The sequence below is a fragment of the Larus michahellis genome, chromosome 15 (assembly GCF_964199755.1).
Source record: "Larus michahellis chromosome 15, bLarMic1.1, whole genome shotgun sequence".
Taxonomy (NCBI): Eukaryota; Metazoa; Chordata; class Aves; order Charadriiformes; family Laridae; genus Larus; species Larus michahellis.
Genome location: NC_133910.1, coordinates 14,081,970 through 14,098,656, shown reverse-complemented (window position 1 = coordinate 14,098,656; position 16,687 = coordinate 14,081,970). Strand labels below are relative to the sequence as shown.

General features: G+C 47.8%; 1 protein-coding gene across 16 annotated transcripts in view; it reads left to right on the top strand.

Moving 5' to 3' along the window:
* Positions 1–13,384, top strand: part of FUBP3 (far upstream element binding protein 3) — a 40,666-nt gene extending 27,282 nt beyond the window's left edge. For 6 of the 16 annotated variants that reach the window (XM_074608385.1, XM_074608380.1, XM_074608382.1 and 3 more), the window contains 5 exons: positions 4,211–4,371; positions 5,214–5,287; positions 5,794–5,870; positions 10,744–10,871; positions 11,959–13,384. In XM_074608385.1, the coding sequence (XP_074464486.1) occupies positions 4,211–4,371; positions 5,214–5,287; positions 5,794–5,870; positions 10,744–10,871; positions 11,959–11,967 (449 nt within the window). In that variant the 3' untranslated portion in view covers positions 11,968–13,384. Of the gene's footprint in view, positions 1–4,210; positions 4,372–5,213; positions 5,288–5,793; positions 5,871–9,955; positions 10,028–10,122; positions 10,440–10,743; positions 10,872–11,958 lie in introns of those variants that run through there. The other 10 variants (XM_074608374.1, XM_074608373.1, XM_074608372.1 and 7 more) reach the window with 5 other exon arrangements.
* The last annotated feature ends 3,303 nt before the right edge of the window (positions 13,385–16,687 follow it).

Sequence of the window (16,687 nt, the reverse complement as noted above, 5' to 3'; positions counted from 1 at the left end):
CTCGTCTCACTCACATGAGTGTGTTTGCTGCCATGGAGGCCCCTTGGCTGCCTTAGCCGTTGAATCTCTCCATGCTAGGGAGATGGGCAAGGAGTCATCTGGCCTTCCTCTTAAAAACCAGTACACCCCCAAGACAGTTGGAGCATCGGCAGCAATCTCAATTTGTCATAGAGCATGAGCTACGCATTGGGTAATGGCAGTACTTAAATTAGAGCCAGGAATGGAAGAGTTCTATGGCTTTGAATTGTTGCGGAGCTTCTGAGTTAGTACACTGACCTGTCAAAGGAGTTGTATTTAATTTTTCTATCTGCTTATTTCAGAAAGAATGACATATGCCTTAACTAGTATTTAAGTAATCACAGTTGGCTTTTAGCCTCAGCAGAGCTGAGGTGGATAGAATAGGAACAGATTAGCTACAGCATTAAAGGAGCCAGAGACCTGAGGGCATTGTGCCATGTTTCAGTGACATTTAGTTTCCTGCCGACCTGTTGGACAGGAGTGAGCTTGCAATGAAACGTGTTGTGGCCTCTTTCCCCTTCTGCGCAACCCTGCTGCATCTCACTTGTTCCTTTCCATGTGTCTGGCCCCTGTGGCAACCTGAACTGCTGCCTTATTGCATGACAAGGGACACAGATATGGGACACAGGCATGTCAGTGGTGTATCTGCAATTATTTTGAGATGTTTTTCTTTGCTGTAAACCTGTTCACAAACCTGAAAACTTTTTTCAATGTGAAAACACACCTGCTCTCCCCATTATGCAGAAATTGCAGGGCGGTTGTGCTTGATCTCACTGAACAGTCCAGTTGGGCAAAAGGTCAAGTAAAGCAAATTTTAAGCCCACAAGTGAGAGTTATATGTATGGAAAAATCAAATTATAATGAAACTTTATTGCTGTATCCATTAGTCATCCTTAATAAAGGATCAGAAAAGGTCACTTATTGTTCAGGAGTGCACTGAAGTGGAGCATTTGTGACTCTGAGCACTGTGTGCTGAAGAGATAAATGCAGGTAGCGGAGTTGGATGTCCTAGCATTCAAGTGCAAGGCCTGGCACAGGCTCACCGTGGGGGTGGAGGGTAGCTTTTTACCTTTGTTTCCACAACAGCAAAACAGGGATTCTTACTCGGCCAGATCAGAAGCTTTCTGGAGTGATTAATTACTAGTTGTATGGTGATTTGAGTGCTTCTAGCTTTGTAATACCACCTTGTAATCGGTGTTCTTACAGTGCCTGTGCTCTTAGTCTGTTGCAGCCTTCATTTTTTGTCAAGTGAGTGATGGCTGTAGCATTGCCTTTTGGGGCCTGGACCAGGGTGGATGTACCACACTCACCATATGTTCGTGCGAGACACCTGATTCTCTGATTTCCTCTCCCCCTGCCTGTGGGGCAGTGTAGGGGAGAGGGAGGATGTTAGTGGGTTTTTTTTGTAACAGTGACCAATTGTAAAACCTTTGCTCCCCCCTTTTAGTTTCTGAGTAGTTTTCAGGGTTGGGGTTTTTTTTGCTTGCTCTTGAGCCTTCCCCACCCCCGTGATATAGGGCTTGTCTGCTAGCCTTGTCTGTAAAATCTGGTCGAGTCCTCTAGGCATGTGTAACTCGGTCTCCGTGGTTAGTACCCAAGCAATGGGTATCTTGGCTTCCAGGTGTATGTAGTGTATGTGATGTGGCCAGGTAACTGCTGCTGTGCTTCTAGCTCCATGTAACCACTCAAGAAAGGGGAAAAGAGGGAGCTGGGAAGTTTCTCAGCTCAATTTCTGCAGCATATTTCATAGAGCATCCTGGAGCCTTTTCTCCTGGGCACCACTTCTCAGCTTGGGAGTGTGAGCCTTTATGAGCTGATAAGAAGTGCTCGGCTCCCTGCAAATCATGTGTGTAGTTTTTTCTTCTAGAGGGTGGGTAGGTGCAGCTTTTCTTTTCTGAAAGACTCGAGGAAGGGTGGAGACGAGCGCCATACACATGTCAAGCGCTTCCTCTGTTTGGTGGTGCTTGGAAACAAACCGCAGCCTCTCTGGGCCCCCGCTGGATTTCCATGATAAATACAGCAATATTGACAGATAACGTGGCTGGCCTGGCTCTTGTCAGCTCTGCCTTTTAGCAGGTTTGATTAATTGCTTTACGATTTCACGTCCAGCTGGGGGGCCACTCTTGGATCTTGGATCACTTCTGCCCCCCATCAGGTTGAAGAATGGAGCGGGCTGCTGAATGTGTCTATAGACAGCCACCATGTGCCGAGCGGGTCTCCTCATTATGGGGGAAGATGAACTCCTTCCGGCACCGTGCAGCATCATTTGACTGCGTCACTTCATTTGCATGCTGCGGAGGCTGAATTGGGATCGCTTGGATGGGAGGGAGCGCTTTGGCATGTACCAGACTGGAGGGTAAGGAAGGAGAAGGGCACCAAGTCCTGGTACAGGAGTAGGAACTTGCAGCCCCTGGCCAAACCTGGAGAGCCAACTAACTTGATCCTGCAGTATGGTCTAGGAGAGGGCTGATGTGGAGACAGTCCCAGCAACTAGCAGATTGGTGCTGAATGCTAAATGGAGAAATTATTTCAAATGTATATTCTCCTTGCTTGCGCTTTGAGAAAGCTTTGATTTTTTTTTTTTAATCGCTTTTCGGAAGGAGAAACCTAGTCTGCTGTTCAAGTAGCACCTGTGGTTATGCCTCTGTCACCCGGCAAAGAAGTTCTTCCACCCCTTCATGATCCAAGGGTCCTGTGTTCTCATGAAGCTGATGAAATGGCTGTTGATTCAGATCTCACCTCAATATGTTAAAAGCAGAGCTTCAGATAAGTCTGCATCAGACAAAAGCGTTAGATAAAAAAAAGCTTCTTGGTTTTGAAACTTCATCTTGCTGCTTTCCCATGCTTGACTGAAAATAAGTGGCTTGGCTTTTGGCTGCCCAGCACAATTGCTGTTGTCTGCCCAGGGATGTGACACGATTATCTTTTGTTAAATGCATCTTCAAAAATTCATTTAGAAAGAGTTAATTGCCCTTTGGCAACTTTTCCTCCTCCCTTTCCCAAGAAGGCTTTAAAATGTTAAAAAGGTCATGAGTCCATTACAATGAAATGAACAAGTGTCTGCAATGTCCACAGTTTGTTTTGAAGTTGTGCTGGATGTATAGGGATGGAAATGCAAGCAAAATTGAGGAGGTTATATTTTGGAAGACTCTTTTTAATTGAAACCAAACAAAAATATCCAGTTAGTTTCCTGCACTCTTTCCTGCTTGCTGTATGTCCTGTTGGCTGGTGATTCTTGGTTTGTGATTTAAAAGTTGTAAAACCCCTTCCTTCCCTGCACCCCCTAATTTCTCCAGTTGAGTGGAGCTAGTCTGTAAGTTGTGTGAGCTTCCAAAAGAATAATTGAACCATTGTAACATTGGCTGAGGCTTTTGTTAAGCAAATTTCATTAAGAGACTGGGACCTAGCAGGTCTTCAGGAAACCAGATCCACTTTGGCTGGCCCTGCTGCATCCTGCTTGAAGCATTCCTGTGCTCTAGCATATCCAGATGGCAAACCAGCCAGCTATGTTCACTGCATGCACAACTAACTCTGAAATAGTGGAAAACTGCCTGGAATCCTGCACTGCTGCAGTTGTGTGGTGGGATGTGTACACTGCGGAGTGAATAGGAAGTGTTAAGTGGAGGTTTCTTTAAGGGAATAAGCTATTGCACAGCACGTGGTTGTGAGAAAGCTTAAGCTTTGTTTTTAAGCTACAAGGTATGTGGCTAGTGGAATGAAATGTCTAGTGATGGAGAGAAAAAAGCCTTATGGAAGAAAGAAAAAAGATGTTTCAATTGCAGGTGACTTCCTCTTCTTGAGGATTATGAACAGCTGTGAATTAACACAAGAATTCAGTCAGTACAGTTTTTGCATCTGATTTGTCAAAGTGTATGTTGGTCATGCTGCATTTTGTTGGGAGCCCAGCAATGTGCACACAGGGGGACTATGTATTCTTAAAACAGCACTATCCATGACCTGAAAGAACATTGCAGTAGCTCATGGTTTCAGGTCATGCTTATGAGGGAGTTTAAAGGAGCAACATGAGCTCAGGTACTGTGGTTTCTTGTGCTGCTGCCATCCTCAGACCACCTCCCTTGAGGCACACAGATGGTAGTTGAATCTATATTCCATTACCAGAGCCTGATTTTGTTATGCTTTTATGGAAAAAGATTCTGAATGTTGTCTTAGTCTTTGGTTTTCTTTTCTTCAGGTGGTGAGAACATCAAGAGCATAAATCAGCAGTCAGGAGCCCATGTTGAGCTCCAGAGAAACCCGCCTCCGAACACAGACCCTGGTGTACGAATATTCACAATCAGAGGAGTTCCCCAGCAAATCGAACTCGCTAGACATCTCATAGATGAGAAAGTTGGTGTAAGTCCTGTCTCTGTTGATCTTGGTCTGTCCTTTCAGATGTGGTGGTTTCATTCTTGGGTATGTGTAGGCCTGGACTTACAGGATGGCATTACATTATTTAGCTTCAAAACCACTTGCCTGTTGGCAGCTGTCTTGTACTTTGATAACTCCAGCATCCAGTGAACCAATTTTTGCTGTGGTCCCAAAATGGATCTGACTCTTTGCTGACGTAATCATGGGTAGTGTGCAGAGGGGGAAGAACAGCAATAATAAGGTATGAGAAGGCTGTCAAAGGAGATTACTTAAAGGGAAGACAATAGTGTCAGTACATAAGAATGACACAATCCTGGCATCATCACACTGACAGTAACACTCGTCTCCTTGCTTCAGTAAACCCAGGATGACTCTTATCTTCCACTTAATGCAGCGCTGTGGTATTGGGGCTTAATAATGTCAAGCTGGAGTACTACTGAAGGGGGAGACTTGGGTAAAACAAAGTATGGAAAATACTGAACTGGGGCATGGTAAAGCTGAAAAGCAACCTTTTACGCTGAATTGCCTGAGAGGAGAAGGCTTGATACCAACCTCAGGATCCAAGCTATTCAAAGGAAAACTTCCAACTGTGCTGGAGCCCTGTTTAGCCCCTTTGTGGGCTGACCGGAGTTGCTTTTGAAGCTGAGCTGCTGGAGCATGCTGACAGTCCTGAGAACTTCATCCTTGGAGAAGTATTCACTTCTTTCAGGTGCTGGGGTTTAGTGGAATGTGTCCCAGGCTGTCTTCTGCCCTTTCTTACTGCTCATACTAGCTGCCTTCGCCCTGTGCTTAGATCTGGCATTAAATATTTGTGGATTCTGTGACAGGGTACCAGCATGGGTGGACCTGGAGGATTTGGTCAAAGTCCGTTCAGTCAAGCACCCGCTACGCCTCATCAAAAGTAAGCTTCTCCTTCTCATCACAGATGGGCTGTGAGGAATGGTTGGGAGCTATAAAAGCATTGGGAGGAGGGTTGAGGGCCCTGAAGGTGTAATGTTTAACTGGAGCCTTTTGAAGATTGAGCATTCAGAAGCAGGAAGCAAGTGAGATGAAACCTTTAAGCTTGACTGCAGGAAGGACTTTAACTATTAAACTATAAATAAGGTAGGTGTTGGCATCTCCAAAATTCCTGCCTCTAGTGCAGTGAGAGCATGGGAAGAAGCTTGATCTGCATAGATCACAGGGAGTGCAGTTCAGTAGGATGTATCTTCATCTTGGCTTCATGAACAGACCAGTATCAAAACAGTCAGTAGTCACATCTACACAGCACTTCCTTTTGTTCCCGTGTTCACCTGTTTGCTCAGCAGTTGCTGACTATAAGTAACAATTTTGCTTATGTCGGTGACATGTATATGACCTGTTAACTGTTTTATTGTCTACTTCAGCAAGCCTTTTTGTCCCCTGCAGTGGTCCTCAGGCGTTCATGACGCAAGGTTGGGGCAGTACCTACCAGACGTGGCAGCAGCCTGGACAGCAAGTCCCAAGTAAGTGTCCAGGGCCTGGGCTGGAGAAGGGCTGCAGAGGTTCCCTTTGCAATTGCTGCTTTGTGCCTGCAAAACACAGCTTCACCCATGAGACCACTTGTGTGAAAACAGCAAAATAATTTCCTGAGCAGAAGAGATGTGTGGAGGCATGCTATGGTGTTTCAGCTCAGAATAAGCTGATGTCCATTGAAAACTGTGATGCTTTTTTGTGTGCTTAAGTGCCTACTGCCTGTTTCTGCTCTCTTTGTGTAGAAACTTGGTCCTCACTGTCTGTTCCTCTCTAACAAAAATGCTTCTGCCTGACTCTCTTCGGCACAGTCAAGCACTTGCCAGCTCCCCTTCCCACCAACAGGCACGCTGTGTCTGATGGTGAGCCCTCCCATCCCTTTGTTCTTGACCTTATCAGTTCTTGCTTATTTTCTTTTTTAAATGTTCCTTATGAACTCTTCTCACTCTTCAACTTCCAATCTAATGGAAAGACTAGGAAGAGATGCAGAAAATGAAAGAAAGGATAGACAGGGCTTCTATCTTGGTTCGTCCACACTGCCCGCAGTAGTGTTCCCTTGTCTCCTTTTTGGAGTTGATGAGAACTGCTCATCCTCCGCAGTGCTAAATGCTCATAATGAGGCCAGCAGGATAACCAGCTTTCAAGTAAGTAATAATAAAAAAATAATGTCCTTTAGTCATGAGTTCAAAAACTGAACCCAGATCACCCCTACTGCTGCGCTTTCCAGTTCAGGCCACCAGCACTGAGTCAGGCTGGCTGTTATTCTTCAAGGTTTGAAGTGTTGTTTCTTCCTAAAACCCTGTTTGGTCAGGTTGGAATGGGGCATCCCCCTTTTCAGAATGACTGAAGCAGTAAAAGCTAGTGGTAATGCTGGTATAACTGCCTTATCTTGTGTCTTCAGCAGCCAGAGTAGTGGTTTGCCCTAAAGAGAGCAGATTCATAGTCTGCTTGGTAATCTCAAAGGTCATGTGATGGTCAGTAATGTCCGACACACGCTTTTCAACCACAATTTTTCAGGAAGTAAAAATTTTTTAATGGCCTGGTCTTGTGAAAACTAAACCTCAGCACCAAAAAGGGTGGGGGGGTGGGTGTAATTTTAAAGGGGCTTAATGACAGGTGCTTTTCAGTGCAAAGGCTGATCTAGTGATGAAGTAGATTATTAACTTCAGTATAAATTCCTGCTCTTTGAGATGCCTGAGGTAGAGGAAACGTTGGAGGAGCAATGCCTGCAATTGCACTTGTGATTCCCTGTTAACAGTAATCACGTTTTAGTGTTTATGGAATTGTGCATGGGTGAAATCTGGAAATCCTCAATGCTGCATTGTTAACTTAGTGCACTTCTAAAATGTGTGCTACAGTAGGACGTTAGGAACCCTGCATGGCAAGTGTGTGTTACACTTTGGAAAAATGCCTCTGGAAGAGTCCTGCTCCTCAGCAATTACAGTCTAAAAATCGTGAGTTTTCCTTTGAGCTCTAGGGACTTGTAGAATGTCAGTAGTTGTTCTGTTTTCAAGATGGCAAAATGCAATGGTGGGCTTGGAAGGACTTTTTTTTTTTTTTTTTGTCCAGGAGTGGAATGGTATGGTACTGAAGAAGGGTATTTTCCCACTAGCTTGTTTTATAGGAAAAACTTAATCCAGTCCTTTTCTGTGCACCCACAAGAGCGCAGTGCTTCCCTGAGCTTTGGGAAGCAGAGGAGTCAGTGCAGCAGGGAAAGCTCTACAAAAAATGTGATTTTTATCTTCCCATAAAGCCTTTGAATAAATGCTTATGAAGTGTGCATTGCCATTTGCCTTGCAAGATGCCTTCAAAAACTCACCTTAGTAACATATCTTCTTTCTCACCTCCCTGAAACATCCTCTTACCCTGCCCACCAGCCACTGGGAGGGGAAAGAATCTCCCTTCCTGCAGCATATAGTCATCTCTCAAGCTCTCACCTCCTGGCTTTGGAGCCTAGTATAAGAAGCACAGACCCTTTGAATCCCCTGATGACTGGTAGTGCAGTGTGTATTCCGGTGATTACTGCTTTGCAATGAGTTTGTCGGGTTTCTGGTGGCTCGCAAGACCAGTGAAGCCTCCTGCCTTGCCATTATCTTTCCCCTGTATGAGTTTAATACCACAAGGCTGTGTTTTGGGGGCAGATACTTGATTTCTGCTGTTGAACCTGATGGAAAATGTTGGCTTTCTAGTTCCATGTCTACTTAGGATCCTTCGTGTTCCTGTTTGTAGGCAGACACACTGAAGTCAGTCTTGGTAAGGAGAGAGGACAGGCAAGATAATGCTGTGCTTTAAGCAGCCGTCACTGCTTTCTCCTGCTGCAGATCACAGTGGCACCCAGTCAGGCCAGGTGTTCACCAAGGCGTGGGAGGATTATTATAGGAAACTAGGTAAATACCTGCTTTTGCACTTTAAGTTTTAATTTGAAAACAGTCTTGTGAAGGGTCCCTTCCCCGAGTGCTGCAGTCCGTTTGTTCGCAGCTCTGCTAGCCCTGTCAAAGGGCCGGCTGAGTCCTTCTCTGAGCAGGCTTCCTAGGGACAGGCTCGAGAGTGCCCTCCTTGAGGGAGGAGGGGCAGACCCCCACCCCCTACACATGTATTTAGATTTTAATTACTTCCCCCATCTTAAATAAATTAACTGGCTGGGGAAACATTTTGCTGTGAAATGCATTTAGCTGCGTGTCCTTTCAGCCTGCTGCGGACTGTAATTCTCCCAGAAGAAAAGGCATTGAAGGAGGTCCTTTGTTGGCATTAGCAGGTGGACAGTTGAGGCAGCCTTGACCTCTGCCAGAAAAGGTCCTGACTTGTAGCGTTGGTCAAGTCTTTTAACCCGCTTTTATGCCCCTGGACAGGACACTGCTGCCCTGTTCCCTCCACCCACTTCACACTTGCAGTGTATTATATTCCCCTTCCCCCCACTTCAAAGCCCCACTTTGGCCGGCGTCGTGGTACACGGAGCACAGGCGGTTGGATGGGCTGGGAAGGGCTCTCCTCCACGTGGATCTCCTCCTCGCCTGCCATCTCTGCCTGTAGTGGCTCACGCTCTCGCTGTGCCTGCCTCTCTCTGCAGTTTTCCAGTTGCCGCTTTCTTTGTTTGCTGTGTGTCTCACTGAAGGCTCTTTGTGACTAAGGGAGGTGCCGGGCATCCCCCCTCTGCACCCAGCTGGCTGGACTCTCCCCTGCAACAGCACTTAGGTCTGCTGGATTGAAGGTGTCTTAGTGTTTCAAAGAGGGGGAGTCTGTGCTAGGTGAAGAATAAGGTTTTGGGGTCTGCAAGGTCTCTCTCCGTGCAGATGGGAGTCTGCAGACCACGCCGCAGAGCCACTCGTGGCCATTAGGAGGGTGTCGTGGATGCCCCTGGATGATGTGTGGGGTGTGGTGCTGAGGGCAGGTGGAGCTGTCTGGGCTTTGTGCAGGGCCCATGGCTCCCTTCCGAGGACTCTGAAGACTTCTTGTGAAGCTCCCTCCTGAGGACTCTGCAGCCAGCAGCAGTTTGGCTGCCCCAGAGCTGTGTGCTGGGCAGATGGTACGCTGCAGGCTCATGTGTGGGCATGTTGTACGGGTAGACACCACTCACCGGGGCTCCTTCAGACATGCTCTGCTGGTGAGAGTGCGAGTGAAGGATGCAGACACCTGAAAACCAAGTGAGATGACTCAAAGGTTGGTCACTTCCTTGGCAGCTCCATGGCTGGTGGTCGAGGTGACAGGTGTCAGTTGTGTCAGGGGGTTGAAGGCTCCATCCCTGTGCTAGGTGGGAGTGGACTGAGAGCCAAGGGTGGTTGATGCGCAAACTGAGCAGCTCCCAGCCAATGTGCTTTGGCTTGAGCGGCTTCCAGCGGCGGGGAGACTTGGCTTAATGCCCTTTAGCAGGGCACACGTGAGAGGAAATCAGGAACTTGAGCTCTTCCTCAGCTTTCCCTGAACTGAAGACGCCCAACATTGTAGAAAGGTGGAAGCTGAAGCGTGAAGTCTGGGCAACTGAGGTAGATCCAGGGCCTGTCGAGTGGAAAGGTAGATGTCACTGGCTGGAAATTGTCACCTGTTCCGTATTGACGTGCCCCTTGTTGTCATCTTTGCACAGGCCAACAGAGCCAGCAGCAGAACAGCCATCCCGATTACAGCAAAGCATGGGAGGAGTATTTCAAAAAACAGAGTGAGTGAAACAGGGTTATTGGAGATGAATCAACTCTTATAAACAGAGTTAACTCTAATCCGATGACTTGCGTCTCCATCCCCTGCCATTATTAGCTTCCAGTCCTCTACAAAACCCCTTTGGTCCTCTCCTGTTGGTGATGGTGCATGTAGTTCTCCCGCTGAAAGCTCTCAAGTCGTGCTGTTGTGCCTCGGGAGAGGTGCTCCCATGGAACCACAGTAGACCTCGTGCCTGCGCTGGCAGTTGGCCTGCCTGTGGAAACATTGCACACAAGAAGAACGGATGCTAACAAAAAGCAGAAAGCCAACGCTGGGTTGTTGAGAGGGTAGGAGAGCTCTTGCACATGGGGATTAACGTGGGCCTGGCTTTCTCCACTGTGTTAAGAAGCGCATGATGCCGACTTCTGGATTTGCATTTGACACCGTGCTGCTGGAGCCTGTGGGCCGAGGATGAAGGGTGCTGGCTGTCAGGCTGTCCCAGCAGCCGCAGGAATGGTCTCGTAACGCTTTCTGGCTGCTGTTGGCTTGTCACTTGCAAGCCAGCACAAAGCTTGTTGTGTCATATCCAAAGAGCAGATAGCCGGTGTTGCTCTTTCAGATGCCTGCAGCTGTTGGAAGGGGGCTGGCTCTTCTTTAAGCTTTACAAAAGGAGATCCTAAGCCTGGGCTTGGTCTTACTGAACTGCTCATCTCCCCCTTTTCCCTTCTTTTTCTCCAGGTCATGCTGCCAGTGCTGCTTCTCAGGCAAGTTCCCAGCCGGATTACACGATGGCTTGGGCAGAGTATTACAGACAGCAGGCTGCCTACTACGGGCAGACACTAGGGCAGGCTCAGGCCCACAGCCAGGTGTGTATTCACGTCTCATGAATCCCGCTGCATTCTCCCTTGGGGAACTGGGTACAATGGCCTTGCCGTGGTGTGAGGGCTCTGCTTTGGGTTCACATGGAGAAGCAAAGAGATATTTTGTGGCTGAGGAAGCGATCATAGAAGTGAGAAATTTCTCACTGCTCCCTGTCGTGGTGTTTCAATGCCAGAGTCTTACTTCCCTGTACAGGATGAGGGTTTTTCGGGGAGAGAACTGGGAGGTTATTTGTTTCTCCTGGCAGCCTTTCCTTATAACCCCCAGGCTGCTTTGTGGCTGTGGGGAATTGGAAGTAAAAGGAATGATGGAGCCAGGCTGGCGTGGCAGTCGCACGGTCCAGGACCGTGTGTGCAGACTTTGCCTTTTCTCCTGTAAGCTTTGTGCTAGGGCCGAAGCTCTGCGCTGGCCCGGGGAGGGAGCACCCTGTCCTGAAAGGGAGCGGGAAGCTGTTGAAAAATAATTTGGATTAACCAGCTGCCAAGTAAAATCTCACCTCAGCTGTCACTCAAACCTCCGGAGGGTTGTGTGGGATTTATCCTGATGGTACCCACAGGGCTTTCCTGAGCGCTGGGTTTGCAGAGCGAATGGCTTAGCATTTGGCAAAAAGTCCATGCAGAGCACACATCCACCTTTGTGCGATCAGACGCTTCTCCCCGCTGAATCCTGTTTTTCCTCTGGCTCTTCGGAGCAGGAGCTGGTCTTGGATGCAGCTGCAGCCTCCCCGCTGCCGCTCTCCGGCACCACCGAGGTCGAGCCGGGCGCAGGAACCGGCGCTTGCCGCGGGCGCTGGCCAAGTGTGACCTAGAAGCTGCGATAAAAGGGAGTTCTCTTCATTCCTCTCTCAAAGTCTGGCCCTCCAGAGAAGAGAGATCTTGTTCGATAAGAGGCACGAACTCCTGGAAGGAGAGCGGAGGGACAGCAGGCGTTAGGGCAGAGAGCTCTCCGATAGCGGCTGGAAGCGTCATTTGAGGGATAGATGCTGCTCGGCTGGAACGGGGGAGGAGGGCTGCACAGCGCTCAGAATTTGATGCCGCCGAGTAACTTTACCTTTTTTTCCCCCTCTCTCTCTAGGAGCAGTAGAACAAGGTCCTCGTGGCAATTTTTCTTTTTTTTTTTTTTTTTCTCTTGGAATCATTGTGGAAGCAAACCTTTTTGTAACAGAGGTTTCTAGATTTGCAACATTTTGATGAAGACTTTTCTGTTTGTTTGTGAAACACTAGTTGTAGGATAATCTATACTGAACTTTTCTAAGAATCAGGAACAATTAGTAATGTTACTAAACTTATGGACATGCTGGTAATTTTGTTTCCAAATTTGTAAAAAAAAAAAAAAACAAACAAAACCAACAAAACAAAAACTCCGGGATTCTTTTTGGAGAGAAGCCAGAGAATTTGCAGGCACCAAAATGCACCCCAGAGCTGTGACATTTCAACATGTGGCGCTTTTTTGTGTGTTTTTTTCCTTTTAATTTTTCGATCTTTTCTGTTGCAACAGAAAGAGTGGCTTGGAAGTCTTAGGTGGTATGTAACAAATCCTAAAAAGAAAAAAAAATTTTAAACAGTATTTAAATATTCTTAAATATGTAAATTCATTAAATGTTTTACTTCTAATTTCTTGTATCTTGGCTGTCTTTGATTTTATTGCATTTTTTAAAAAACTGAACTATGATATGTATTGTAATTAATTATGTGAATTCTGTATTGAGACAGTTACTGTTTTGCTGTCAGGCAAGTTATGGGCGGGGGGGCGTTTTGTAGGGTTTGTATAATTTCTAGAGTCTAAAGGGGTAATATAAAAACGTGTTAATTTTTTTAGCGATACATTTTTTCATGTCTCCATTGCTAGTTGCATTTATGTATCTAAGACCTCCAAGCTTGTTTAAAAAAAAAAACCAAAACAAAAAAAAGAAAAAAAAACTTTCCTCTATGCTCTCAGAAATATAAATACTGTTATTTTTAATATTAAAATGAATCTGCTATTAGTACCTTTAACAAACACTGTGGAACATAAAACCATATAAAAGGTAGTAACTATTTTTTAATTCCAAGGTGTTTTTTGCTTTTTCATTTCTTTTAAATATTTTCTTATCTAATATTTGTCAAATTACCTAGAGAAATAAATGAATCTAGTATTAACCACAGTATGCGCTAAATAATTTTGATTTAATAAAAGGGATAATATGATTTCCAATGTTTACTGTAGTGTTTCTTGTACAGATAACAGTGTATTTTTAAAGGAAAAACGGAATTGAAGCTATTTTTTCTTGCATTTTTAATTGCCCTGCGGGACATTCCGTTTTGAAATGTACTGAAGTTACTGTTCTTGGGTTCTTTCCTTATTTTTCCTTATGCTTGAAATGTCTAACTATAAAGAAACGCAATTGGATAATGTCGAGCATGGTGTTTTAAAAAAAAAAAGTGTTCTTTTTATTTGACTGACAGTTACATTTTACACTCTATATAATAAAATTTCCACAAGGTGTCTTGTGGGCGAAGTATTTCCCGTCTGGTTTACTCCGTTTTCGCTCCCTCCCTTCCCTTGCAGCGAGTCGTGTCCCCCCAGACCCCGCGTCCTCTCGCCTTCCTGCCCCCGCGGTGTCGCTGGAGGAGTCCGGCGTGATCGGTGAAGGCAGCTCGAGCCTTAATTCTAGCGGAACTCTATTGATGTTGCGCCAAAGCGTCACTTGGCACTGAGGATTCCCACAATAAGGTGCTGTAACTGAAGCTGTTTGGGCCGGGAGGATCTGTTTGATTAAAGGGAAGCTTTCTGTAAGCCAGAAGGGCACACATCTACAGCTGTATAAATGTTTTATTGCTTGTCGAGGAGGTGGCAGCCCTTGGTTTTAACACTCGGAACTTGTTGCGCTTCCACAACTTTGTCTTTGCGGCTGAATCCATCCAGGAGTTTCCCTGCAACGGGGGCAGCTGGAGCAGGGAGGGAGGGGGACGGGGCTCTGGCCGCTCTCATCTATTAGGTATGTTACGGGGCAGTAACTTGTAGTTGTAGCCAGGCCAAGTTTGGGGAAAGCTCTAGCCCCTTTCTTGTAAAAATGTGAGTTTTGTGCTCCTCCAACCTAAAATAGCCCCATCCACCGCCCCCAGCCAGCTGTAGGGGTTACGGCCGGGGGGAGGGAGGGAGGAAAGAAGATCCCATCTGCAGAGCAGGGAGCGGGAGGCATGTTGAGAGCCGGAAGAAAAGGAGATGTAGCATCTCTAAATATACCTCCAGAGAATCAAGAGAGACAGTGAAAGATGGGATAGTAAAAGCCACTTGGAAAGAGGGGAGAGGGGGGAAAAAATGGCTGGAGGAGGGCATAAAGGCTGCTGATGGGAATTGGGAGCGGGCATTACCGAGAAGACTTCCTTCTAATTCATCTTCCAAGCTCTGTGCCAAAACAGCATTTGGCATGGTTCACAGGGAGCAATTGTGTGATAATGAACCCTAAGGTGTCCCTTAATTGAAGACTGAGTATTACAGATTGTGCCAATAGTCGTAAATGGCACAGGATTGTGGGAGGATGCATTTTCTTAAATGTATCTGTAAGTACAGATTAGTGAGTCTCCCCAGTGAAATACCCGTACTATAAATTATGGAAATATCTCTTTCTGATGCAACCTTTTATTGAGGGGGTGGGGCAGCAAAAGAAATAGTTTGCAAGCCTTTGAAATTTGGCCTGTCATTAAGATGGTGCCTGCAAAGCTGGGTTTTCATCAGCAGTCTGGTGTCCTGCAAGGCTAAAGTGCTTGAAAACGTTCCCAAGTTCAGCAATTTGTTTTCCATTATTGCTGCCTGCCCGGGGCGGAGGGACCGCAGCCATTAAACTTCTTTCTGCTGTGAGTCCGCGATGGGCTGCGGAGGGGCAGGGTGGGAGGCGAGGAGACGCCTTGGCACCTCCATGTTCCTCCGGCCCCGCCGCTGTCCTGGTCCCCGGCTGTCCAGGGCTCCTGGTGGGATGGTCAGTCCCACCCCAGGGCACCCGCTGTCTCGCTCTGGGCTCTGCAGGCAGCTCCTCCCGCCTCCGTTGTACAGCCCAGAGGCCGCCGTGGGGCCTTCAAGCGAAGCCTGTGGTCTCCAAGAGAGGAACCGAGCCTCCTGCGCAGCGCTGGGCAACTTTAATCCCCAAATAAAGTAGATTAAGCACGGACTGCGTCAGGTTTTGACAAAAACAGGCAGGTTTGTCTGCCCCTTGGGCAGAAACTGGATGCTGCAAGGAGCAGGGCAAGTCCCCAAGGTGCCGCATAGGAGCTGGCACATGGGTCGCTTTTGGGGTCTGTGAATGGCAGTGGGGATGGCGCAGCCTTTTCCTCCTCGCGGGGGACCAGCGACCGGCATGGGCCGTGCCCCGGCTGTCAATCCCAGGGAACAGCGAGGAGCTCCCGGGAGGAGACCTTCAGTTTGGGGAACGCTCTCCCTCTGGAGTGAGGTGTTTGGGGATGGAGGACCCGGAATTAAAGGCCATCCCAGGGGGGTGCCCTGGCGGGATGTCCCCGGCTCCTGCTCTTTCTTGTCCTCTACAAATCACGTTCCTTCCTTCAAGCACGATTCCTTTCCCAAGGCCTCAGCTCAGGCACCCGATGGCTTCGTCATCCCTGGCATGAATCCATCACGGTTCCGTTCAGCAGCGCGTCTTTCATGGGGGGACGTGGGCGCCTCGGCCCCTTGTCCCGTGGGTCACCTGGGCTGTGCCCACTGCGCTGCCCTTTGAGCACAGGGACTTATTTCTAAGCAGACGTTCATTGCGGTCCTTCTGCAAACTATTTCGGAGCAGCAGCCTGAAAAAGCACGTCACGACAGCATCGCGTCGGGTTGGCGATGACCCCGATGCTCTCCCGTGCGCTATACTGGGTGTGCCTCAGCAGGCAAGGGCTATTTTGAGAGCAGAGGGGAGACTTTAAGATCGTCTAAAATACTTTCTTTAATTTTGCATGATTTGAGAACGAACTACATTATGGACATTGCGAGTTAAACCAAAATGCTTATTGAAAGAGACAAGCAGGCATGGGACTTTCTTTTTTTTTTCCTTCCCCAAGTATTAAATATTTAATTGCATTAGAGCAACAGTATATTTACAGTAAGCTGGGTGGGTGACGGGTGGCGTGGCTGGAGGGAGAGCTCTTGGTCTTTAACATGAAGCTTTTTGACACAATGGGGATGCTCGTGAGGTCCCCCCTGCGCTGCTGCTGCTCCTGCAAACCCCCCCTTGGTCTGTCTCACTCTCGGGGGGGGTTCAGGGGCTGTTGGTGCTTGCAGGGTTGTGGCGCGGGGCGAGGAATCGGGATCTCACGGCGACGGGTTGTTCCTGTGCAGATAAAGGTGTCGGTGTATCCTGTCAAGCAGCACATGGGAGTTTTATTCTTTATAAGGAACTGTTTAGCCTTCCTTTGGCTGGTTTGGAGGGTTTTTCCCTGGATTTGTGAGTGGCAGCGGTGCAGGGTGCCCGTCACAGACTGGGCGTTTCTGCTGGAAAAGACATAAAGGGAATTTTCCACAACTTTTTGTGCTGGGAATCGGCAGAAACCGGGCACTGGGGAACTGCTTACAGGAGGGACGCCGGACCTGGGTGAGGTGAGGATGAGTTGAAACAGCCACAGCTCCCCGGTCGGTTGGCGAGAGGGGACAGAGCCCCCGGGGCCGAGGACAGCGAGGGGGCGGTCACTGAGCCCCATCCTTGTCTCGACGTGACCTCGGCGGGAGGTGGAGGGGGATGGCGGGGAGGGACCATCCGCCCCTGGGACGAGGGGATCGGGATGCCCAGATCCCCCCTGTCACCTCCCTCCAGGTCTGGGGCACCTGGTTTGAG